Source organism: Macrosteles quadrilineatus, unplaced genomic scaffold (genome assembly GCF_028750875.1).
Source record: "Macrosteles quadrilineatus isolate MER2022 unplaced genomic scaffold, UCM_ALF_1.0 Scaffold_8__2_contigs__length_117827958, whole genome shotgun sequence".
Lineage (NCBI taxonomy): Eukaryota > Metazoa > Arthropoda > Insecta > Hemiptera > Cicadellidae > Macrosteles > Macrosteles quadrilineatus.
In genome coordinates, this window is record NW_026542601.1 from 63,179,905 (window position 1) to 63,207,746 (window position 27,842).

Consider the following 27,842-nt stretch of genomic DNA (forward strand, 5'->3'; position numbering starts at 1 on the left):
CATTACATTAGCTTTTATCTTGGTAAATAATGGGATAGCAATTATAATTCCACCTATACTGACTCCCTTCACACATCAAGGTAACCATTGTGTCAGCCAAACTTCATTGTGCATTAGTACACACAATGCCATAATGTGGGAGGATTGTTACACAGCTGTAAGTGATAAAACTATCATCCCGTTTACCAGTATCTACCACTGCCATCCACTTACTCCTAATAAGGATTGGGTTTATAAAAAAATATAAAATAAAAACAATAATACATCAACAGATAAAAATGCAAGACAGATCAGTAGGCCTACTTAAATTCCTTGAAAAAGAGGTTAGGTATATTAAACCTCTATGTTCATAGGTTGAATTGATTATTGTGTAGTTTCAGGCCATGCTTGTGTCGTTCAAATCTTTAAAAAAAATTAAAACTTAATTGTTTTGGTGACATAGTCACCAACAAAATTGATTTGTTTTCACATATAATTTTAACAGTACCTTTTGTTAATTTAAAAGTTGACTTCTCTTTGACTTATTTACTTCAGCCATAAATTACTTTGCTTAATCACTGTCGTCTTCTTCTGTTTCTTCTTCTGTTCCTTCTTCATCATCACTTTCTTCCTCATTCTCACTATCATCCGTAACTTCTTCACCATCACTTTCTTCCATTTCATAGTCATCGTCACTTTCTTCTTCATCTTCACTTTCTTCCTGTTTTACTTTGATTTTCTTGTTTGCTTCTTGTTTAGCCTTACCTTTTGTCTTCTCTTCCTGATTTACCTTACACTTCATAGTTTCTTCCTGCTTTACTTTTTCTTTCTTAATTACTTCCTCTTTTACTTTATCTTTCTTTGTTACTTCCTGCTTTACTTTCTCTTTCTTAGTTACTTCCTGCTTTACTTTATCTTTCTTTGTTACTTCCTGCTTTACTTTCTCTTTCTTAGTTACTTCCTGCTTTACTTTATCTTTCTTTGTTACTTCCTGCTTTACATTATCTTTCTTTGTTACTTCCTGCTTTTTCTTACTTCTTGTAATTTCTTCTTGTTTTTCTATGCCTTTCTTAATCTCTAATATTTTTTCCTTACCTTTCTTCTTTTCTTTTTGTTTTACCTCAACTTCCTTGTTTTCCTCCTCTTCCTCCTCATTTTCTACATGTTCGTCCTCCTTTTCCTCCTCCTCATCTTCAGTATCTTCATTTTCTGTTTTCTTTATAATATTTGAAAACTTTTTCAATTTACAAACAAAGAAGCCATCCATGTTGTGCGTGTGAGGGTAGTAGCGACGGGCCAGTTTTAGAGATGGATGAAATCTGAAATTAAACAAGACACCAATAATTAGGGAACCTTAAGAATAAGCTTGTTTACACCTTATCATAATTTAATAAATATAGTGATTTAAATATACAAACGTAATGTTCATTCCTCACAAAATTTACAAAATCTTTTCTCAAATATACAAATAAAGTAACTCTGCTCATGTTCTTATTTTATTAACATTTTGTCCAGACCAAAAAAATTTCCGAAAAGCATTTAAATTTTAAAAAGAATATATTCCCTCTCTTTCAAAATCCAATCTACCATAGTAAGTTTCTATGTATGTTCAACAAAAACTTGTGATTAAAATACATCTCTTCTTCTCTCACCCATAACATTTTCCATTTTATCAAAACATAAAAAACAATGAAAATACTAAGAACATACTGAATAAAAATAACAAACCTGCAATGCCTGTAGTTGGTAAACCCTTCATTGCCAAAGCCCAGTCCAGTTTCAACAACTTTCACATCTCGTTTTTTCAGCGCATAATCTACTACAGCTTCATTTTCTTCTGGCTAAACAAATATAATTGAATTAATAAATAGGTACCGGTACGGGTAAAAATATTTTAGATGCATGAAAAAAGTTCACAATTTGTAATGGAATAAAATAATTAGGGATTAAGTTGCCTCCCTAAGTGCTAAACAATAAGTTACAGAAAGTCACCAGAAACTGATCAAAACTAAAAAGTTCAAGATACATTTATTTTCCTACAGTCACCCGACAAAGTGGCTTCCTTGTACTGTTTATAGTAGCCTACAGAAAGCTTCTAATTGCTGCATATTTATATTTTGCCGTACGGTTTATACTTTGCCGCACATCAGGATTCCAACGAAACAACACAAAACAGCGTGATTCTATTATGCTTGTAATCTGTGTACGCTTAGAAATAGGTTGGCAACACTTAAAGATATAATACTATGAGCAGCTGATTGACTATTATAACTACGATTTAACCTGTCATTTTGTGTTAATAGTTTCGGTATTTCTGAACTTTCTGGACTTTTCTTTTAAACGTTTTTAAAACATTCCTACGATCTTAATAAACAAGAAAATACCTTTAAAAATTTTTTTAGGCGCGGAAACCACTTCAAATTACAAAAACATACGGAACTATATTCTCAAAACGCGGAGCACATTTCTTGCCAAGGAAAAATAGCGGAGTGATACGGACCGGGCACCACTTTCTCTAGGGCACCTATTTGTGTTGCCAGCTGAACCTAAAAACGTGTTGTATAGTATTTGAAAGACTAATTATTTATATGCTTTATAGTGACTGTAGGAAAAATATAATGTGTAACACGAGTGCAAAAGGCCTTTGCTGCACTCGAGATCATTCCGCACGAGCCGCATTGCTCTCGTGTGCAGCAAAGTGCCACTTTGCTCACTAGTTACACAAATAACTATTACGATTAAAAACAAACCCCACAAAATGTTTACCTATATTTCTCTTTTTTTCAACACCCGCCAGTGGCATTTTACGAGATAGGTTATGACCAAAGAATAAATGTTTACAATATAAATGAGGGTTTAAATGTTTATGATTGTGTGTCTTAAAACAGTTTGTTTAGACAAATCCATTTACAAGGGTCTTATTTTAGCAAAGCGCTACTGTAGTTGTATTGTCAAGCTTACCAGCACAGAGCACGTGGAGTACACAATGTATCCTCCTGTGGAGGACCTTGCGTTGGTGCAGTCTATAGCCTCTAGCAGTAACTGCCGCTGTAGTGTGAAACACCTCTGCACATCCTGCGGATCTTTGGACGTCTTCACTCCCGGGTCCTTGGATATCACTCCCGTCCCGGAGCAGGGTGCATCCAGCAGCACCCGGTCAAACCCTTTCATTACCTAGGAAGAGTTGAGGCGATTGAAATTGGATATTTGTTTTTGTTTCTATTCGTAGAATTGTCAATTATCACCAAAGAAATGAAAATACGTTTGGTTTGGGTACATTCTTAAGAATAAAACATTCAAGCAAATATTATTGGTTGTAACAGTATACTAGTTATGGTCAAAACCAGAAATTTTGAATCTCAAAACCAAGACAAAAAAGCTTTTTAGTTAGCTGGTTACAAGGGTTAAGGTTACAAAAAAAACAGGTAATGATAAAATGTTAAGTATTTAATCAAATTGAAAGAGGTCGACTCCTGACACTGACATGATAACATAAATATGTGACTGAAACCCCCAAAACAACATAATTTTTTTATAACATTAAAATAAACTTAAGCTCCTGACACCAACATAAACATGAATATTAGATTAATTATAACATTTAGTGGTCAATATTTATTTGAGTTTATTAAATATCGCTATGAAACTGAGTTGTATGTTATTCCAGTTATAGTATTTAAGATGCCTTTTGAAGTTCAGAATGAGAATACAATTTACTGTTTTCATTACTGTTAATGGTGATCAGTTTGATCTATTGCTAACACCTTGTGTGAAAAGTGGAAACAGTGCTAGACACAATAATAATGACACAAAATATGTCAGCAGTGTCAAGAATAAAACTGCCAAAATCTTAAATTTCGAAACTTTTGAATCTCGAAACTTGGTGATTGAATCTCAAAACCAAAACTCAAAGTTTTGATGTTTTTGAGATTTGAGATTCGGTTTTGACACATCATTACAGTATACTATATCTTGTAACGATATACTATATCTTGTAACGTTATACTATATCTAATTTATAATGTTACTGTTAGCAACACAGGGAATAGCCACAATGTGACCTCGGAAATGAATTGTGCATAAAATGCAATGGGCTTTAAACATTCCTAGAGTTGTATCATGTTCCCTTCAGATAGGGTTATGGGCGATTGTTAGAATGCAGAACATCTGCCTAGAGGCCCAGGTTTAGACCCCTGATAATCTCTTATGTTTTGCTAAGTGCTTGCAGTAACCTCTTGGTTCGGAGCCCACATTAAGGGAATAGTTCCAAATATAATTTATAAAAGATAAGTTCAACTTAAATGCTTAAAAACATTTTGAACATTTCATTATCTAAATAACAAACTAAAAACTTACAGTTGAGAATTTCCGTGCATCATAACTGCAGATGACAGTGTTGATGATCCCAAGACGGTGAAAGTTTCCGACAACTGCCTTCCCTCGATCTTTGTTCACATCGTTTGCAAACAACATACCTGTGTTCTTCATGACAGCAGCTATAAAACAGGGTGTCCAATTATAAAAACTGTAAAATATATTTAATCCCACCACTTCAACATAGCTTCTGAAATTCTACACAACTACGCTGTAACCAAAAGTAGGATAGTATGAATTAGCGATCCTGGGCTGCTACTTTGGTGTTCATTAACCAGGATTTATGAACACTCAAAACAGTGCCACCAACTGAGAAAAACTATATGACTTTAGAAATGAGAAGTGAAATGGGTGTCTTTATTGACATTTTTGTGAAAAAATCTTATAAATAATAGTGAAAGAGAAGAGAACTTAACCCTTTTTTAAATTTAGGGCTAGGCTTACAAGTAACCATGGGATTGCAGCGCAGCTGGAACAGCTTATTGTGCACCCTCATTCACAGGTCCTCATTCTTTGTCAAATCCCAGGTCCTTTGTGAACCATGAGATCTTTTTTATCCAACCCTGATAACATGTATACAAATATATTTAAAGTACCCTTTGTGTGCTATGTAACACTAAGTCTTAGGACCGAAAAATATTTTTTGTTACAGATCATCATGAAAAACTTAAAAGGCTGAATGGGTTTGATCAAAAAGCTAATATTAATGATGAAAACAACAGAATAACACAACAACTTATACTTTTAACTACATGTACAAAAGAAAAAGATAAACTTTAAGATTACTTAACAACATAGAGGTGATACAGATTTATAATAATTATTAAGTAGATTACCTATGTGAGAGGCTTTCCCGCCAGGAGCAGCACACATATCCAGTATCTTCTCATTCTCTTGTGGTGCCAGGGCCATGACAGGCAGCATACTAGACGCTCCCTACATCCACAGTCAAACATAAATCAGCTAGATATTACATTAAATGAAACACAGTAAAACCTCTTTTAATCACATACGTTAATCTGGAACCAGGGTCTGCAACCATCATAACAAATTAAAATTAATTGGAAAGTGGGCTAGGCGATGGGAATACAGTAGACTCCCTCTTATCCGGACTTAATACTTTTCAATGAAATGTCGACTCCTCGGGACCGAGGCCTGTCCGGATAATGTTTTTTCCGGTTAAACCGACGTTCCCAAAAACTTGTTAAAACGGACCATTTAAATGCATATTGAATACATATTTGACTTAAATTTAGGAGAGCATTGTATTTAGACACGTGATCACTGGTCTCAAATCTTTTCCACGAGAACAGTCGTTTCAGTACCATCCTGCCAATCTAGTCCAGTTTTACCGATGTGCTGATAAAAATAGTCCGGTTATAGAGATGTCATTTCCGCCGAGTTTAGTCCGGTTAAAAGGTGTCCGGATAAGAGAGAGTCTACTGTAGTCCGTTGTGGCACAAGTAGTTGGTCAGTCTTGGCCAACAGAACGTAATGGAGCAGAAGATGACATAGATCTCATATTTTGATATAGATAAAGTTCAGAAATCAAAAGTGACAGTGAACTAATTTAAGAAACATATTTAAGATATTTACAGTAGTAGGTTTAAAAAAGTCAGGAATTAAAATAACATAAAAAAACTGATGCTGTAAATATTTTAAAATGTTTACCATATAAAAAAAAAAAAACGAAATATTGTTTGAATGGTTTGAGAGAAATTACAGCAATGTTAACACAGCCAGCTCAATCAAAGCCAGAGGATAGATTAGAAGGGGCAAGGTTTGCATTAACTTATAGTCTGGTCAGATCAAAGTCTTTCTTCACTATGATAGTACAGTAGAACCTCGATATTTCGACACTTTGTGGACGTAAGGGGTGTCGAACTATCGAAATGTCGAACAATAGGGAGTAAATGGACTTTAATATACAGGAAAGTAAAAATACAAGTTTTATATAGAAATCACCCAAATTTATTAAATACTAAAAAGCTTAACAATTTAACTGTTCATTAGTCTCAAGTCAACAATAAACCAATTAATGTTCAAATCAACCTACATCACAATAGTAACCATTAATATCACTTGACAAAATGTTTTGTGATTTTTTAATGTTTTTCACTCTGATAACTGGAAAGAACTGGTACCGGTCATTGACCGGCGTACGTGTCAAAACAAGATATCGATCATGTTTAGATGGGTAGCCTCAGCCTGTGTCGAACTAGTGAAGGTTTACTGTAGTTTCTATCTTGTCCACATTTGATCAGATAACCAATTGCAAGTTTGTAAAAATGTTTATGCCACACTACAATGTTTTAATGAACTTCCCACGCAAGGATTTAGTCCAGAAAACAGCTGTTTGCCGCCAGCGTTTCATTACGTACTACAGTACTGTAATGAGCCTTTTTCGCTCCACTACTATGAAATGACATGTTTTAGTTGCATGTTTATCACCTGCAAAAATCTATCATACATTGTTTACTAAGGCAAAAGAATGCTTACTATGCGAAAGTAATGTTTACTATCTTTTTTTGGATTTTGCCGATGTAAACAAACAAATATTTGTCATTGTTTTATCAACTATATCAATTTTCAACGACTGAAGTAAACATAACTTTAAATTGAATGCATAGCCTAAACGATTCTATGAGTTTGGTGATGAAGGAAATATTATTCTTTGTAGTGTAGCAAAAAGTAACGATCAAAACAGTCTCGACCATTTAAAGTGCTCGATAAATCTTGCACTTCAAACATGGTCTCAAATATGTAATAACTCACTTTCTACTTTTGTTATGAAACATACTATTACCGGACACCAACCAGCTGATTATATTTGGCAATGAGTGGTTATAAAGAAAAACATGACCTCTCTTAGAGGTTAAGAGTAGTGATTGTTAGGTCTTTAGCCAGTGGGAATATATAAGGATTTAAATAACTTCTTGATCAGTATTGTACAAGTTTTTAAATTTACGGAAAGTAAATAAAAGAAACGTCTTATAACACTTAAAACATATATTTACACTTATACTGTTACTCACAAGACATTAAATATACAAAAAAGATGGTAAGCGGTGATCGATTTTGATTTGTCACTCCAATCATCGCCTATTGGGTTTGATGATGATTGGAGTGTCTTCACCTATTTTCAAGACTAGTAACGTAATATACTATTTAGTTGATTGTTTTTGAACTGACATATAATACATCACATTCATTTTTGCTTAAAGCAGGTGTTTTCCACATCTCTTACCTGTAGTATGTAATGCCCTGCCAGATACTCTGGGGTTGCTCCTATGGGAACAGTAGCATTGTATATGACCAGTCCAACCTTGGACCACTTGCCAACCGGGTCCAGGTTGACTCCCCTGGCAATCAGAGCCTACAACCGACAAACAATACATTAACCTGACATTCAATGTCTTCCACACAATTTTCGTATAACTCTCAGACTTATAGAATAAATTCCAGGGCTTCCCAGTCGGCTAGTGTGAGCAGCTTCCCTTGTATTTTGACTTTCCTTAGCACTATGAGGCATGACATCCAAACAACAAAACATCCAGCCACGTACCCTTCTAACACAAGTCCTTATTTGAACACAAACTCACATTGTTTTGCTACAGAAAACTCTGAAAGCATGAAATGTCTGTATTATGTACTATCTGTATTTGCACTACCTTCACCTACTTCTTATTTTATGTAGAATATGCTAAAACCTGTTTATCATCCAATATAACATAGTTTACTTTTAACAACGGTCAACGAATCAATAATTCTGAAGCAAGAATAGTTCAGTACCTGAGCCAGATCTCTTCTCCGAGTCTTGAGGCTGTTGGTCCGTATTGTAAGTGGTCGCTGACTCTCACTAGCCTCTAGGAAGTCCATCAACTCCGTGAGAGGAAACAACTTCATGAACATCTCCATGAGATACTCGTTGTAGCTGAAATACTGACAAAGGTCTTCCCGCAGCAACTCTAGGTAGTCCTGGCGAGATCTAGTACAGAGTGAAATAACATTAAATTGCTTGCCAGGTATACCAGGGCTGAAACTACTAAATAACACAGAAACTTTTGCAGGCCTTACTCGAATGAGCGAGTAAAAAACTTTTTACAGTTGTGATATTGAATTAATGTCGATGCCAACAGCAAGACAGAAGTCAAAGAAATACACAGTTATCATAGTTAACTTTATAGTCAGTTATGATATTTAAATTCTTTAACTTTAATACTAAGCCATGTGAAGCTAGTTTAATTTTGTTTCCAGTTAAATTGATCGCATATTGTGATACTAGATTAAAATGAGCCCTGCAAATGTTTCAATAATTGTAACAAATTCAATTATAAATAATAAGTACGGGTAGGTAGCAAATAATAGTAAATTGTAAGTAACCATTGACTATATATACCTACAGAAGACATCCCAGGCTTATGGGCCGGTAGTAGTGTGAGCCAGGTCTCGGGAGCAAGTAGTTGATGTGAGCTGCCGGTAGGCGCGCGATAGTAGGCTATCTGCACTCTCTCTTGCACATTCCCCCCTCACCCCGCGGCCTACTCTGCATCACTCTCACTCGCACATTTCTTCTCTCTTTGTTTCGCTTCCCAACCGACCACGTGCACGTGACTGACACTGCTACCAGGGCCGGATTTCCCAATAGGCTCGGTAGGCCCGGGCCTATGGGCGCAAGGTCCCAGAGTAATTTTTTATATCTAGGCTATCTAAAAATAAAAATAAATAGTCATAGTTGATAAAAAAAAACTCCAAAGCATTGTGATTCTGAAGTTCATAAAAAGAAATAATTGTTAGGAAATTTAATCTTTTTTTTAAGAATTACGCATCAATTTCGTTACAAAATTGGTAACGAACATTGATTATACGGGAGTAGGCTGTAGGGATGTTGACGTTGACGAGTGCCCAAGGGGTTCGCATCATATTGCCAATGCACTTCCACTATGCTGGCTCGGGCTCGGCAATACTGATCAGAGTGATTAGGGGCGCATGCATGTTAGACATTGTTACCACCCTCACCTCACCAAATAAAAGTTATTAACTATTCTTTTGATTAGTTTACATTACACCAATCTGTAGGATCAAGTTAAAATATATAATAAGTTGTGTTGATTAAAACAACGATAAATTTACCTTTAAAATTAACAAAAAAATATTAATCTCAGTTTGCATTGGATTTTAGAAAAATTCAATACCCTCCAAAGCACCATTAATGCTGTCATTTTCTCCTCAGACCTAAGGATCGGTATGGTTTGCCGGATTATTGCTCTGTTTTGCTTTGGAAATATAACCTAGATGCAGTACGACTATAGATTAAATATAACTCAAGTCGACTTCTTATGACATTGTTAATTCAAAATTGTTTCATGTCTAGCTCATGTTGGTGATACTGGACGTTAGTTTTGACGTAATTTTGCTTCTAGTATTTTAGGATTAGTTCTATGATGTGTGTTTTAATTTCTTGTTTAATATAAACAGGAGACGACCTATTGTTGATGATTATATAGTTTTATTTTGGATAAACTAGGTTTAAAAATAGATAAAACATACTCCTTAAATAACAAGAATTGTTTTCAGCTAATTCAAAATGATGAAAAATCTACTAAATTCTCATTGGTCATAAAACTAAATTCCATATCCAAGATATAATCAAATTATGTTTTCTGATTGAGCGATACAGTATCTTGAGCTTAACTGATTAAAACTATCAATATCTCAAATGAAAGCCTTTATTTCTAGAAGTATTTTAAGACCAAGACATATAAAATGACTTAAATAAAAAGAGTTACGTATCATTGATTGCAGATAAGTACTAAAATGATTATAACTATTGTTGATTCGTGATTCAGCAGTGTGCTTTAAGTAGTCAGATCTTAATAATCAGTAGCTAAAATGAAAGCTGGTATTTCACTAAAGGTTTTTAGACCAAAACATATAGGGTAATGTAATTAGAACTGCTGGAATACATCTTTAATTGAAGTAAAAAATCAAATTTATATTTTTCGTCGATAATTAGATAAATTAATGATGATGCTTGATGACAAATATGTGCTTGTATATTCATTGCCTCCAGTATATTAATTTTTTGGAAAAAATTTCCAATTTTACCTCCTGGTAGTCTCAGGTTTGTCTTTTGAGGGCTCTTCTTCTACTTTCAAGGCTTACGCCAATTCATCTAACTGCGATAAATAGAGTTAAATTAAACAATTTTTTAGAAATATTACTATTGTTTCATGAGTAATAAGTGTAGAAACAATAATAACTATTGCATTAGTTACAAAATATGGTTGATCATTCAATGAATAACATATTTCTTATACCGTCCGTCATAGGAGTTTTTGTTCCAATATTAAGTGGTTTATCTTCTTTTTGATGAATATAACATAGGCCTAAAGAATGCTTTTGGAAGAATCTTTAAATAGTATTATAATCGTATTGGTGGATGGTTTGTGGAACACACTTCTGCGATTTCATCAGTGTTATGCAGATAATTTTTATTTTTTTAAATATATGTTTGTTGAGTTTAAAAATCATCGAAAACATCAAATGTTCATAAGACTTTGCGTAGTCAAAGTAGGCCCATTTTATTTAATAGGTACTTCAAGTTTTAATCCTCGTTATTGCTTATTAATTACATTTTGCTGAAAATGCTTGTAAAATATCGAGCAATGACAAATTTAACGTAGTTGGTTAGGGTGAAAACGTCAGATAAATCGTCATGGTTTCTTACTTCTTTAATAAAATACGGAGTAATTAGTCCCTGGTAACATGTTTGTTAAAGAAAAAAAATACTCAAACTTCAATCAATTGTAAGCCTCGAATACGAATTTTAAAAAAAATTCCGCGACCAGCAGGGATAGGACAGGCCGCAGTGTGGCTGCGGTGAGACGACATCGAGTAGTGTGAGTACTAACAGCTGATCGAGAGCTGGTTTTGTTGTGCTCAGCTCATTGACCTTTCTGGATATTGTTGTTGCAGTTACAGCGACGCATTGTATCCTCTCTCCACTCTCCCGCCCCCCCCCCCCCCTCACAGCTATCGTCAGCTGGAGGAGCTGAGCGCTGAACCGTCGACTGCCCCTCTACTTGTCTGCGCATGCGTCGAGACTGCTTCTAATCTTTACTGATAGATCGCACCACATGCTAGCGCTGTTCTGGCGCTCCTAGCCAACAAAACACTGGCGACAGGTCCACTATGGCTATGGGTTGTCTATAGGTATATATAGTCAATGTTGTAACTTAGTTAAAAATCTCAAATAATTACAAGATGCTGTTAGAAAAAACAGATGTTTTACATTTAAGGCTAAAATAATTTACGTAAATCAATAAATTTTAGCAACTATTGCAAAGAAAAATTAAACAAATTAGGGTCGCATTAAAAATTCTAATAATCACAAGTTTTTTTTTTTTAAATAACAGATGAAAAACATAAATTCACAAACATTTTTCTAACAAACACATTAGCCTATAATATTTTTATCCATAAAAGTGTGCTTTTTGAAGGCAAAATTACACAAACAATAACGTTAACAATGAAAATAAATTTGTATAGCTACCATACCTGTCTTTCTCTCTGAACTTGTTGAAGTTGGAGAGAACTAGCAGGACATCCTTGATTCGCTGTTCAACCTCAGGCAACGATGTTTTCTCTCTCTCTCCCTCCTTGGGAAACGCAAACACTTCACGGTTAGCAACGTTCAGTTGTAGCTCCTCTTCTGCCTGCTTTCTAGAAAATGCATATATATTTAATTGATACACATAATTATTATTTTACAAATAATATATATAATTTATTATGTATATTTCATGTTTTGTACTGTTGTTAAAACAAAAACACCCAACATAATTTGACTGTCTCACAAAGTAAAATAATGTTTTATTTTGGTAGCAATGTAAGAGCATTAGTATTGTTACAACCAATACAGTAGAATTTTTAGATATTCATCTTTGACCTAGACAAAAGGTCAACCTGATTCCTGATTACCTAGTATGTGTCTAATCGTCTCTACGCAGTCAATACAATTAGTACAGTATATTAAAGATAGGTTCCTGAATTACTGGATGGATGTTACTTAAATATAATTTTATTTCAGTATTCATAATCATTCATTTTAGACGGGGACACCATTATGAGGGTATTAGATTGCAAAAATGTATTACAGTAAAATTATTTAGGTAGAGTTTAATAAAATGAAGTTGTTAACACCCCCCTATTTATAAGGAGAGAATATTTACGGTTATGCCTTTTTGATTGCATTTGCTTTAATCATAGGTTTGGCTTGTCTTAACCAAAACATCAAAACATATACTAACTCCTCCTTTGCTTTCTTTTTCTTTAGCTTTTTAGCAGCTTTTTCGACAGGTAGCAGATCTTCATCTTCTGAATCTTCTTCATCATCTTCATCATCATCTTCATCGCTTTCTTCATCCCCATCTTCTGAATCTTCAGATTCTGTGGTTTCGTCATCTTTATCCACTTGTTCCTTGTTTGGCTAAAGATAAATAAATAAATAAATACATTTTTTTGTAGCCTATTTTTCAGGTTAAATGAAAAAATTGTGACTATATTGACATGAAAGAAATATTTAAGTAACAACAAATTCCAACAAAAGTTAAAAGTTGTTGCTCTAACAATCGTTGATTAATAATTAGTAATGAAAGTTAGCTTTAAAATATTAACCACAAAATAGGCCAAGATTAAATAAGCCTGGTTTACCATAGGATTGTCGGAGCAAATGTGAGGGCAGTTGGCAAGGCAATTGGCCTGAAGTGTTTACACAAAGCCAATAGGCCTACTTTCATGCCAGTCAGTTGTCTTCTGACAATTGTCTCAACTATTGGCATTGTGTAACCCGGCTTTAGTAAAAACAACATAACGTCCCCTCAAAACCAACTTTTGGTATGCTACTGCCTTAATATAATTTCAAGAAGAGTTCATCAAAGATATTACATTAATCTTTTTGGGTGTATTAAACAATAAGGATTTTCGAAATTCTGATAACTTATACAGGGTGTTTGTGAACTCTCTCGAAAAAATTCACAGGATTATTCCTTGGGTTAATACATGAATGTTTTACATTATAAACATGGGTCGCCGGAGCCTCGTTTTCCGTCTGTCTGTCTGTATGTGTTTTTTATAAATAACTTTATAACTCGAGTTTGAATCGAGGTACAAACTTTAAATTTGACACACTTGTGTATTTTAACGTGGTACATAAACATGCAAAATTTCATTTTGTTGACTATAGTTGTTTCAAAATGGCGGCCATCTAAAATCTTTGACCTCAAATTACATGAAAACCACTAGAATTACAAAAAAAACACAAGAATAACAAAATGTAGGAAATTTTATGTCAAATCAAATGACGCATAGATCTTAAAGATCGGACAACAAACAGCGGATCAAAATGTATCAAAATCATCTGATACAGAATACATTACGTAACCTTAAACAGATCTCAATAGTTAAGGTAAAAATAGGACACTACATTTACCATCTAGTAAAAAAACTAAATGTTGTTGTTAGGGCAAACCAGCTGTCTTACATTGTTGTAACAATTTAGAAAGGATCAGATGATTTTAAAGAATAAACAATAACAATTAAAAGCCAGTAAAGAAATTATTAATTATTAAAAAAAACTGATAACTCAAAAAAATCATCTGATCATCATCTCAAAATCATCCGTCCAACCAGCTGTCTTACATTGTTGTAACAATTTAGAAAGGATCAGATGATTTTAAAGAATAAACAATAACAATTAAAAGACAGTAAAGAAATTATTAATTATTTAAAAAATTAATAGCTCAGCTGTTTGTTGTCCGATCTTTAGGATCTATGTGTCATTTGATTTGGCATAAAATTTCCTACATTTTGTTATTCTTGTGTTTTGTTTTTTTTGTAACTCTAGTGGTTTTCATGTAATTTGAGGTCAAAGATTTTAGATGGCCGCCATTTTGAAACGGTTATAGTCAACGAAATGAAATTTTGCATGTTTGTGCACCACGTTAAAATACCCAAGTGTGTCAAATTTAAAGTTTGTACCTGGATTCAAACTCGAGTTATAAGGTTATTTATAAAAAACACATACAGACAGACAGACGGAAAACGAGGCTCCGGCAACCCATGTTTATAATGTAAATTATTCAGTTCACAAACACCCTGTATGTATAATTAACAGTGTAAAACTTACTTTTGCTTTTTTTTGGATCTCCTTTTTGTTTTTACTTTGGACTTGTTCTTCCTCTTCACTGTCATCTTCTTCAGAATCATCACTTGATTCCCCTTCACCATAATCATCTATTTCATCTTCTTCACTCATACTAGCATCACTAGCTTCGTCACTCTCTAATTCATTATCTTCAATCTCTTCCTCGTTGTCTTCTAAACTTTTGTCAACCTTCTTCTTTTTTGGTTTCAACCAACTACTGTTATCATCAGTAAATCCAGCCTTTATTTTTTTATTTTTTCCTTTCAGGGAGCCGTTAGTAAGGCCTACCTGAACGTTTTTCACTTCAGATTTGTTATTTGTACCATTTAATTTATTTTTGATATTTGAATCCAGTTTCTTTTCATGAATTATTTCTTTAGAACCCTTCTTTTGAAAATTATTTACTTTAGAATTTGTTTTCTTATTTGATTCAAACGGTTTTTTGTTTTGATGAGAGGTTTTACTTTCAACAGTAGATTTTTTTTCTGTAAGGGACAAAAAAACACAATTTTAAAAGTAAAATGAATTACCAAATTTAAAATAATGATATGACAAGAAGAGTGTAAGTTAGATGCCTGAGGGCTTTTAAATATAGGTATTGGAAAACCAACATATTTGGGGAAAAAATTCTTTATGTATGGTATTTACCAAAAAGATAAAATCTGAAAATATTGTACAATTTAAGAACAAACTCAAAGAATTCATGTTTAACAAACTGTGTTATTCTTTAGATGAGTTTTTCCACCTTTGTTCACAACAGAACTAAAAGTTTAAGGACTAATTAAGTGTTAAATAGTTGAAGTTTTAATACTGCTGTATTTTTACTGTAATTGATTGACACTATTTATGTACAAATGTGCATGAAATAAATTTAATGAACTTTTGATTTCATTTGATTTAATATCCTCACTATAGCAAACCTATAGACAAAGAGAATTTCCGTTTGCCTGATTGAATTTTCACTTAGGCCTAAATATTAACTTAAAACATAAATAAAAATTAATAACATAATTAACAAAGTACCCTTAATTTATTCTAAACATGTTAGTTTTTACTTTATCCCCTTTACCATAGTATACCTATGGAGAAAGTATTGTTTTCGTAAACATTATTGAGTTTGAGTTTTGAGTGGATATATCAGTTTTGCGTACCTCTAGACCCCCAAAAAAGTGGTTTTCGAAGTGATGTGTCTGTGTGTGTGTGTCTGTGTGTGGATGTATACAGACTATAGATAGGCCTACCTGTGGTCCGATTTTGATGAAATTTGGTACCTATGTAGGAACTAATCCATGATATCTCCAGGCGTTTTTTTTTTCATTTTTTTGAAATTTTGATCTTTAATGCTGATTTCCCCATAAAAAACCATAAAATAACGGAAAAATAGAATTTTCTCAAAAATGGCCTGAACGATTTTGATAAAAATTTAGTTAGTAGCAGCCCTTTAAATTCTGAACAAAATGCTAGAACTCCCATTTCTGTAAAATTTACGGTTCCAAAGGTTTTTGTATATTATGTTATTTTCCCATAAAAAGCCCCATAAAATAAGAGAAAATCGTATTTTTTAAAGAAACCGGTTTTGACTGAAATTAGTATATGATAATCCTTAATGTTGTTGTTCACAATTTGCATTTGTGGTTAAAGTTTGTTCCTTTTATGTTTTGTATGTGTTTCTAAAGTTATGTGCTTGATCTTTACCATTAATATTAGTGAGTAAAGTGGTACATGGATTTCATAACTGTTATTTTTCTAGAGACCGTTGTATTTTACCACACCTGCTGCTATAGGTCAGCGGGTTAGAAAGCATCCTCCTCGTAGTATTGGTGCGAGAGGGATACCGAGCTGTGGGAGTGAGACAGACTATGGCTCTTCCCCCACTTCGCTGCCGCCCCACCCCCAACCTTCTCGAACAACTTAAATACTAGTAGTACGCTTATTCTGCGCGTAACAGGATAGTGAACGTGAGCGCAACAATGGAAAAGTCCACCCGCACATAGCCTACTTACCGGTGTCACTGGTGAACACAATGTAATTTGTATGGGCAAATCAACCAAATCTCAGTCAACAATCTTAACTTCTCGTCCATTAATTAACCAATGTCATTTGTTGCAGATGTATTAATCTAACTGCCACCAACGGTTCCCACACTCCGCACTGCTCGCCTTGACTACTTCCTTCACCACTTCCTTCGTAGTAGACCTGTTTCCCTCCCTTCCCATGGCATTTTAGTACCGCAGATACATTAATCTAACTGTCACAAAGGGTTCTCACACTCCGGGTTGTTCGCCTTGACTACTTCCTTCACCACTTCCTTCGTCGTGGACCTGTTTCCCTCCCTTCCCATAGCTTTTTTAAAATTGCAGATACATTAATCTAACTGTCACAAAGGGTTCCCACACTCCGGATTGCTTGCCTTGACTACTTCCTTCACCACTTCCTTCGTCGTGGACCTGTTTCCCTCCCTTCCATAGCATTTAGAATTGCAGATACATTAATCTAACTATCACAAAGGGTTCTCACACTCCGGATTGCTCACCTTGACTACTTCCTTCACCACTTCCTTCGTCGTGGACCTGTTTCCTTCCCTTCCCATAGCATTTTCGTATTATAGATTCATTAACTTAACTGTCACAAAGGGTTTTTACACTCCACAACGCTCACCTTTACCACTTCCTTCTTAATGTTACCTTCAGGAATATTACCCTGGTCAGAATTTTCCGTAATGAATATGCGTATCCTATTAAAAGATGTAGCCTTACTTAAAACAACATATACAGGATATTTATATATAGTTGCTCATGACTGAAATAGGTCTGGCTAAGAACAGAGCTGCTCTTTAATTAAAGTGCTTGTGCTGCAAATGCCAAAGATACTGTAACAGAAATTAGCATCTTTCCATTTTAAAAGGTAAGTTTGTTTCAGACGGGCCAATTTTTATCCTCGAAATCAAAATATGTCCCTACTCACTTGTTCCAGTTAGGACTTTACATTTACTTTACCGGTACATTTGTTGTTAACCGTGAAGCCTTGTGCCATTAATAAGGCCCTTTTTGATGTATTAATATCAATAAAACCACTGCCCCCTTTAATTAGTGTAATCTGTGTCTTGGCAATCCACTGACCTGTGACCTCTATATTTAAAAACTCAGTTGGAATTTCTAGATGGGTGTCTCCGCCTTCGTCTATTTTCGAGGACTCACTCTTCTTCCCCTTGGCATACTGACAATTAATTCTAACTTGTCAAGTTCATGTAGTAATTCATTAATACCGTTAGTTTATAAAGAAAATTAGATAAAAGTTACTTGGCTTGGTGCTTTCAAAACTGCTAACTCAAAATACACCCACAAGTAAAAAAGAATAAAGTTATTGGTTTAAAATAACTATGTTTGTGTAAAAACATTATTCACACGAAGTAGATGATTTGTTTGATTTCTCGATCAGCTGTTTAGTTTCTAATGAATTAATAATGTCAAAGATTTGTGATTTTAAATACATCAATTATTACAGTAAAGTTTTCTAAATCATGGTACTTATTCTCAACTAAATTTTACTATTCCCAGCATTAAAATAAAGTAGTGAGATCCATTATGAGTAAACTTTAAGGTACACAATCCTTGATTGAAATGTAGTATACATTAACAATCATAATACACAGCAATTATTATGCAGTAGACTTTGACTATTTTCAAGTAACAAACATATGTTTCTGTAAATAAAAATTATCTCCCATGTTATCCTTATGGAGAAATACAAAGCTTTAAAGGGCCCCAGGGCCTCACTCTCTAATTATTTCTTTAAAAAGAAGGTTTCCTGCACAACTTCACATTACGTTCTTTCCAATGACACCAAAAACATGTCAATCGGTTCAGTAGTTTCGGAGGGGTAATTGTCACAAAAAACCTGCTTGCGTATTAAATAAGTAGGCTATAGATATAGATATAGATATAGATTATTACATTAATATCTATCTTATATATATATAAATAAAATTACAGTTTTGTCTGTACATTGCTTAGAATCATGCAGTTTTTGGTTATTTTTACGTTTCATAGCCTAAGAAAGCGGAAACGAGTCTTATCTCAATTTCTGTCTGTATGTCTGTTTGTCCATTCTGTGACTCCGTCTGTAACGCCAAAATGTCATTTTACGCGGCCTACTCCTAGAAAACTAGAGTACCGATCAAGGTTCTAATCATTTTTCTGTATTTACTGGATTGGTGAGAGTGTCTTTGGCTATAAAAACATGGCCTCGCTTCTTTGAAAACAAAATAACAAACCACCAAAAACCCAATTTTGTTCGATTTTTGTCAAATTTTCTCCCATGTTTACTATTACATTTTATGAAATAACGATCAGCTGTTTGGATTAGTTCTCACTTCTAGCTGTCACTGAATTTTACATTCAAAGTTGTTTACAAATACCGCAACCATTTCCGATCAAGTTTTGTCAGCACATCCAAACCAAGTGGGATTAAAAACGTTGTGCCTTACTCAACCGCTTTAATTAATCGCAAGTGCAACGATTGTTCTTGAGTTTTGATAACCGAGGAAAATACCATGAATCAGTGGTGTATTAGTGCAAGTAAACTTACATTTTTTTAATCATCGTCACCAATACCGTAGCTTACAAAGGTTTCCACTCATTGACGGCGCTTCAAGGACAGTTGTGTTAAGTGCAAAGTAAAAAATCACAACTGCAGTGGGTGATCGTGGATGTTATTGCGATCTTGGAAGATCTTCCTGATTTCGCTGTGATCGTACCGTAACAGAGGTTTAACTTAACAGATGTAGCTAAACTTGCTTTTCCAATGTGTCACTTTTGGTTTCTACTTACTTACATTTCGACAACGATATCGGTACTTTTCCTACTAGGAAATAAAACTACAAACGTACAAAACCCCAGATTTGTGCGTTTTTTGTCACATTTCCTCCGAATGTTTGCTAGATATATGTACCGATTATTGTTTAGAGATTACGTAATCTTTTAAATAAGAAACCTTTGTTTGGATTAAGGTGGTTTCTTCAAACTGTCATTAATATGTTAACATTAAAAGCTGCTTACAAATAATGCTATTAATGGGAAATAACTTTGATTTTCAAAAACTTAAAAAAAATTTAAAACCAAAGGAGATTAATAACTTCGGTACTGCACCACATCAAGTGAAAGTTTTTTTAGCAAACCATAGTGAGTTTTCAAAGCTTTACGTTGTTAACGTTACATGTTACATGTTTTGTGGCCTGTGTATTTATTTATTTATATATTTGCCAACAGATTAACACCTATAATACAGTTTGATTAGAAGGACAGTTTGAATTAGTCGTAAGTACTACAGTTCTTTTCTCAAATGTAAACGTTGGTTTTGGGTAGGTACTACTACTTTTCCTTAGAACCGGTGGTAGCAGTAAGAATCATTTTTACACACAAACACATCACTATTTTCACTATTTATTTATAAACACTGCACCTTATTGCTTATTAAATTTAATTGATGTCTTACTGTATAATTTTTAGCGTTTTCTGTCTGGACTCCAAAATGTTGTGTGGACTCAATTCTGTGTGTGAATGTCTATTGGTAACGCAATAATGTCCTTATTTTTCGTGGATAAGACAAGAGCACCATTGTTAATAACAAAATTTAACCCGAATAAAGTGTGCAGTAGTGAGGTTGAGGTAGTGTTTTAACTACTTTTAACCAGTGTGAAAAGTAACTTTCTTTCAATTACAGGCCTACCTTAGGGCTATGCCTCATAGACCTATACTGTAAAGCAATTCCTTTCATCGTTAGATATAAAAAAATATGGACTAATACGATCGGGTGACATTTAATTGTGAAGCATTCGTTTTGGCTTTGAAACTGTCAGATATTGTATTTGAGAAGGTTTATATGTATTCCTAAACAATTATAGTTTTGCCATCATATCTGGAAAAATGCACACTAAATATGCAAACCAACTCCTATTCTGAATATAAGGTTTTAACTTACTACAAGATTCCCGTAAGTAGAACGGGCAAACAGCTAGTTATTAATGTACCTAATAATAATTTATGCTGACTACCAAATATATAGGATTTGAGTTAGGTCTAGTACCTACCTGTTTCAGCAGAATCTTCATTGTCCAATTTTCTCTTCAAACCCTTGGCCAAACTTTTTTTAGAGTCCTTTACATTTTCCAGATGTGATGGAGTAACAACAAATTGGTTACCCGTAATACTTTTGCGATTGGGCGTTTTTGATTCTGACTTGATGAAGTTACCAGAAATAGAGCTGGAGTCTGGTTCATTTTTCTTGAATTTGGGAGTTGTATTATTCTGTTTACCATTTAATTTCTGTTTTGATACAAGATCAACTGCACTGGATGAATTTTTATTTGTCAACTTGTCACTCTGCTTCTCCTTAAAACTAGAATCTTGTGGAGAGTTAAGGGATGATTTAGCGCCATTCAAAGATGTTTCTAAGCGGTTTTCTTTTTTCTTTGCTTTTTTCTCTTGTTTCAAAGTAGTTTTAATAGCTCGTTTTGCAGCTCTCTGCTTTTGACGATGGCTCAAAGTTTTAGAGACACCTTCAGCTGAAACACATACAAGTCATTACATTTTTTTGGTAGGCCAGGAAGTAAAGTGAGTTAATTTAATGCTACTGAAATAACTTAACTGCCACACACTCAGTGCCCTAAAAATTCAATTTTTGGATAGGAAAAACTTACTATAATACACAAATTTAACCAAAAATATTTGTTTGAACTGTTACATACAGCTTGGTTAGTGAACTGAGTTAAGTCAGGGCTTTTAAACCAGATGCGGAGACACACAACTGGTATGTTGGGTGCATTTATTGACTAATTCATTTCAGGGCGCAAATGCAGCATCTTTGCATATAGTCCTAGCCTAAGTTGACTCATTGATGACCTATTTAACAATCAGGTACAGTTCCGCAGAGAAACTTATGTATTATATTTTTAAATGTAAACAAATTGATATTGATTCAGTTTGATGGATCATTTCTACATTATAATTTATTATGTAACTTAAACATTAAATTGAGTTATGATCTGTTTAAATCTTTATTGATGTAATAATAAATTATATAGGCCTAGGCCTACTATCAATATTATTGAAATTAAAAAACTGTCATAAACTAACTTAAAACCAAACTTGTTGTAAAATTTCCAAATTTCCGTTTGAAAGCCTATTTCCCACATGCCTTTTAAGTTCAAACGGAATTTGTAAACGGCAACTTAACCTTCAGCAAGATTGGTTAGTTATGTTAGGTTAGTGAAAAATAAACTTAGGGCCTAGTTAGTTTCATTTCTTATAATCCATAGGCCCATATAATATTTTTGCCTAAACAAGATTATGCTTAACCCTCCCAGTGTTACTTGACGAAAATTCGACAAGCAGCACACTTTGTGTAGTGTTACTTGTCGATTTTTCGACACGCAGACATCGTTTACGGCGAAGGCTCTATGACTGACTGAATCGGATTGAACTGGATCGAGTTAGGTATCGTTCTTTCCGTAATATTCTAAGCTTTCTCCAGAGGTCTGTCTCTAAGCGCTATTCATTTTAGTTCCGAAAATATTGTAGCAGACAGCTGACGTGCGTGTATTTGTAAACAGCTAGGTTCCCCCGGACCGATGACTGATGTGTTTTATTACGTTTATCATTGTTTTAGTGTTAAAAATCAAAAGTAGTGATATACGTGGTGCATTATAAGAAGATTTAAGTGGTTTTGAAGTGCTGGTTGATGATCCTGAAGAAGTAGGTAGTAATATTGATGTAAATTATCAGCCAGATTCCTAGCTATGGTTAGGCTATGCATTCTTAGCTAAACGCTATGTACTGAAATCAGTTTTTTACCCATAACTTATTTATTTGCAAATATACTTCCTTATATTATTATATACTAGCAACAGTGCCCGTTGTGGTTAAATACAACGGTCTCTAGTAAAGTAATGGTTATGAAATTCATAATTAATGGTACAGTTTAAGCACATAACATTAGAATCACACATTTAACATAAGGAGGTTTTTCTTTTCCGAGGCGGGTTAGCTCATCTACCCGACCGATTTTCATAATTTTGGCCTTAAACTAAAGGTATGGACGTTGCGCAGATTTACCATCAAGCATCGGCATTCATTTTGACGTATATTTCGAGTTATGCACAAACTGCCTCCCTGTACATTTCTTATGGGAGTTAAATTTGGGTTTTTCCGAGTACAATGTTTCGCAAGCGGGCGATGGTTTACAGGAGGGCTCTTCTACCTGCCCGATTTTCATAATTTTGGTCTTAAAATTAAGCTATGCAAGCACATATTTGTCATCAAGCATCATCATTAATTTATCTAATCTATTAATCGACGAAAGAATTTGTTTTCTCTTCAATTAAAGATGTATTAAAGCAGTTCTAAGTACATTATACATTTTGGTATAAACACCTTAAGTGAAATACCAGCTTTCATTTGAGCTATTGATTATTAAGATCGGACTACCTAAAGCACACTGCTGAATCACGAATCAACAATAAATACAATAGTTTTAGTACCTATCTGCAATCAATGATACGTAACTCTATTGTTATTTAAGTTATTTTATATGTCTTGGTCTTAAAATACTTCAAAGGCTTTCACTTGAGATATTGATAGTTTTAATCAGTTAAGTTCAAGATACTGTATCGCTCAATCAGAAAATATAAATTTGATTATATCTTGGATTTGGAATTTAGTTTTAGATACATTTACTTAATTCTAATTACGTTATTCTATTTGTTTTGACCTAAGAACCCTCATTGAAATACCAGCTTCCATTTCATTAAAGCACGCAGCTAAATCACGACCAACACAAATTGTTCAAAAAATGGAGTTATTTATCATCGATTTATAGCCAAACGATCTTGCTTGCAACCTCAACAGTACTTTTTTTTTGCAAATATTCACAAATTAGGCTATCCAATGACCTATTAATTAATAAAATCGGTTCAGTAGAACTGTAGATTTAATTGTACAAAGTTTAACAACATCTTTAATTCAGTATTTTCTCACTACTATAAACCTGGAGTTTGCCTAATGTTTTTGGAAATAACTTTGTAACGGCGAGGAAATCGATTAAAGTGGAAGGTGATATTCTGAAAGAGAATAACATTTCCTACAAATTACTGTTATGAATTTCTCGAATATACTCAATAAAGACAGCCTAAAGTTGGCTACAAATATAAAATTGAAAATATAAACCTGGAATAAAAGGAGTTTAAATGTATTATTTTTATTTTTTATTTTTTTACCTTAAATAACTAATAAAATCAAACTTTCATAATTATTTGCAAATCTACACAAATTAGGCTTTCCAACGACCCATTAAGTAACCAAATCGGTCCGGTAGAAGTCTAGATTTAGTTGTACAAAGTTTAACAAAAATATATCTAATTCAGTATTTTCTCACCACTATAAATTTGGAGATCACTTAGATTATTGCCAATATCTTTTAAATGGAGGGGAAATCGACCAAAGTGAATGTAATATTCTGAAAGAGAATAAAATTTACTACAAATAACTACTATGCAATTCTTGAAAATACTTAATAAAGGCAGCCAAAAGCTGGCTACAAATAGAATCTTGAAAACTGAAACTTGAAAACCCCAGTTTTTAATGTATTTTTGTTATTTTTAATTTTTCACCACAAATATTTAATAAAATCACGATTTTATAATTATTTGCAAATCTACATGGGTTAGGCTTTCTAATGACCCATTAGTTAACAAAATCAGTCCAGTAGAAGTCTAGATTTAGTTGTACAAAGTTTAACAAAAATATCCCAAACTCAATATTTTCTCATTACTATAAATTCGGAGGTTTCTTAGCTTTTTTGCAAATAACTTTTAAATGGTGAGGAAATCAACCAAAGTGGAAGGTGATGTTCTGAAAGAAAATAAAATTTCCTACAAATTGATACCATGCACTTCTTGGAAATATAAAAAAATGGCAGCTAAAAGTCGCGCCCAAATAAAAATTGTGAAAAACACCGTTTTCAATGTATTTCTTATGGAAAACACGTTTTCTTTAATTTATCACCATAAATCATAACAAAAACAAATTTTCATAATTATTTGCAAATCTACACGACTTAAGCTTTCTAACGACCCATTAATTAATAAAATCGGTCCAGTAGAACTCTAGATTTAGTTGTACAAAGATTTTTAAAACTGAATTATATATAGAATAGATTTGTAATCTTCATAAAATTTAGAACAAAGTGGCTATTTTCAAATATTTATAGGCCTATAATTTATACAATTTCATTGAGCGCGAACTTATTTTTTTTTTTTTAATTTTCAAAATTATATTTTTTTTACCTAAAAATTTTTTTTTTTTTTAATGTTCCTTATGTTTTATATATAATATTGAAGCCCATGATTTTCCAAACAAAATGGTATATAGAACATTAGAATTAACATTGCTTTAAGCTTCTCAGATCCGTTTTAATAAAACCTTGCAAATGCGCCAAAAATAGGTGGACATTAAGGCCTAAACTATGGACACTTGGAGGGTTATTCTTCATTCGCAATTAAAATGCAAAATACGGAAACAGAAGGAATATGAGCCGTATAGGAAAACAAAAATATTGATATATTGAAAGTAAGTTAAATCATCGATAATAATGAATGTTCCCTCTAAGAGTAAAGTATGGTAACAGAATATGAATAGCCTAGCCTAGTTTCTTGCTAGGCCTATTTTAGTCGTAACTTACAATAACAAAAAAAAAAACTAAGGATAAAGTAAATACACAACTTTATGAAAGTGTTTAAGCTATGTTAAATTGTTTTGCCCTAGGCTATACTTATCATGATAGAATTAAATTCAATGCAATAAGTTAAGTTATTTATAGGCCTATCGAACAGAATCATATAGGCCTAATCAATAGGCATACCATTTATATTTGTATTAATCCAATATATAAACTTAGGTAGCAGGTTCTCAGTGTGTCCACAGAAAATTTATCATTTATTTCCATGACTTTCCATGACTATCCATGACCATTTACCATTAAATATCCATGACTTGCCAACTTTACTCGAAAATTATAATAAGTAGGCCTATACGGTACATACTTACACACACGAATAATACTGCCTAGACAATTTATTTCACAGAATATACTGAAAGAAATATGTGTTAGCCTAGTAAATAACAATGGAGTACATTTTGCTAAAATAACTTATGCGGGTACAGTTTCTTAACTGGGCTATGCTAATATGATTGAAACTATCAAATTGAAAATATTGATTAATAATCTATGAAACCTCATCGAACCCTCGATCATCGATGAAACCTCTTTTACCTAAATATAAATTTAAACATCATAACCAACCAAACTTGCTGATGGTGAAAAATCGCATGACGGTTTACTAATCAAATTGATAGTTTCAATCAATATTAGCGTAGCCCAGTTAAGAAACTGTACCCAAATATGCATTCAAAAAAGGAAGGAAAAAAGTAAACCCAGCCTCCGCCGTCCCCACAGCTGGCCAAGTTCTCTCCACTTTCATTCTTCAAAACTCATAAACTAGGCCTAACTTAATACAACAGTAATAAATTTGTACTAAAAACATTTGTGGAAAATCCTGAAAAATGCTACAATAGTCGGGGTCACGGCTGACTAAATTAGTATTGAAAAGTTCCCGGGTACACTTCCATATCTGTTGGCACAAACAACCGAATGAAAATATCGATCGATATATCGATTATTCGATATGATGATTAGATTAAGGTATTTGCAATCCTAAAATGCTATGAAAAGGGAGGAAAACAGGTCCGCGACGTAGGAAGTGGTGAAGGAAGTAGTCTAGGCGAATTGTCCGGAGTGTTGGAACTGTTAATGACGATTAGATTAAGGTATCAGCAAACCTAAAATGCTATGGGAAGGGAGGAAAACAGGTCCGTGGCGTAGGAAGTGATGAAGGAAGTTGTCAAGGTGAGCTGTCCGGAGTGTGGGAACAGTTTATGACGATTAGATTAAGGTATCTGCAATCTTTAAATGCAATGGGAATGGAGGGAAACAGGTCCATGACGTAGGAAATGGTGTTGTAGGGCGTAGTAAAGGGGAGCCGTGTGGAGTTTGGGAATGGATTTATGTATCTCCAATATACTAAGGTGCTTTCAGAGTGAACTAATGATTTTCCCCGAGCAAAGCACGGTCCCCAGGTACTCGAACTAAACAATCGAATAATCAATATTACTCATTCGGTTGTTTGTGCCAACAGATATGGAAATGTAACTTACCCAAGTTCCCTACAATTCATCCATCATTGGAGATTTTAATAACTTTCCATGACCTTTTGCCTATTTTCATGACTTTCAATGACCAGAATTTTTTTTCATGACTTTCCAGAATGTGGACACCCTGAATCTGGTTCTCTGTGTAGGCCTAACTGTACCCGAACAATCTTGAAATAATAATCATGCATTCGACTATCTTCTAATATGTTAAACTGAAGTGCAAGAGACAACTCTTTATACTTTACAAAAGAACATGGTTGGGTGTAGGAATTAAGTAGGCCTAGGCCTAAAATTCCTAAAGCTTAAGTGGATGTAGGGACTATAATAGGTATCATAACTTACTTAAACTAGCCGGGAAAACTGGATCCTTTTGTTTCTTTGCCTTCCTTCCTTTTCCTTTTTTGGGCTTCTGTTCATCAGTAAATTTAGCTTTCCTTCCCATGACGGACTCCGCGGTCAACAGTAAATAGGCCTAGGCCTTGCTAGTTCAGGGACTACAAACTATTTACGAAAGTAAGCCTAACTTATGTAGTAGGTATATTCTTTCAACTGCAACTACAAAACCAAAATCAAATAGCCATAATAAGAATATTAACTTAAAGCCTATAAAATTTAATACGACCACAAACTGGAATGTATTTAATTAATAATAAATCAAAGAGTCCTAGTCCGATGGATCAAAATTTAATCACGATAAAGATTGAGGTTATGTATAAACACATGCTTTGTGTGCTGCCAAGCAGTAAAGATAAGAAGAAGAAGGAGATTGTAAAGAAGAAATACCAGTGTTGCCATACGCTCAGGGTTGATACAGCTGATTCTTGAACACGGTCATGGATTATAAGTCTCCCTCGTGGAAGATGTAAAATAAATGATACTACATTCTTTGGAGCTTAAGCCTGGTTTACACGGGTAGAGTTGTGGGTAGAGTAGAGTTTCTAGTATAGTAACTCTACCCGTGTAAACACCCACTGGCGCCTAGTAGCTAGTATAGTAGATAGTAGGTGGTAGAGTAGAGT

At 33.8% G+C, this 27,842-nt stretch overlaps 1 protein-coding gene across 1 annotated transcript; it reads right to left on the bottom strand.

Annotated features, from left to right (window-relative positions):
• Positions 1-409: 409 nt before the first annotated feature.
• On the bottom strand, positions 410-27,552 carry LOC128999594 (uncharacterized). The gene is made up of 12 exons (XM_054426178.1): positions 27,166-27,552; positions 20,649-21,122; positions 14,543-15,045; positions 12,666-12,844; positions 11,914-12,078; positions 8,146-8,341; positions 7,601-7,729; positions 5,190-5,289; positions 4,336-4,475; positions 2,941-3,153; positions 1,708-1,820; positions 410-1,298 (listed from the first exon to the last, which is right to left on the bottom strand). The coding sequence occupies exons 1-12, from the start codon at positions 27,263-27,265 to the stop codon at positions 551-553; spliced, it is 3,060 nt and encodes a 1,019-aa protein (XP_054282153.1). The 5' UTR covers positions 27,266-27,552; the 3' UTR covers positions 410-550.
• Positions 27,553-27,842: the final 290 nt, after the last annotated feature.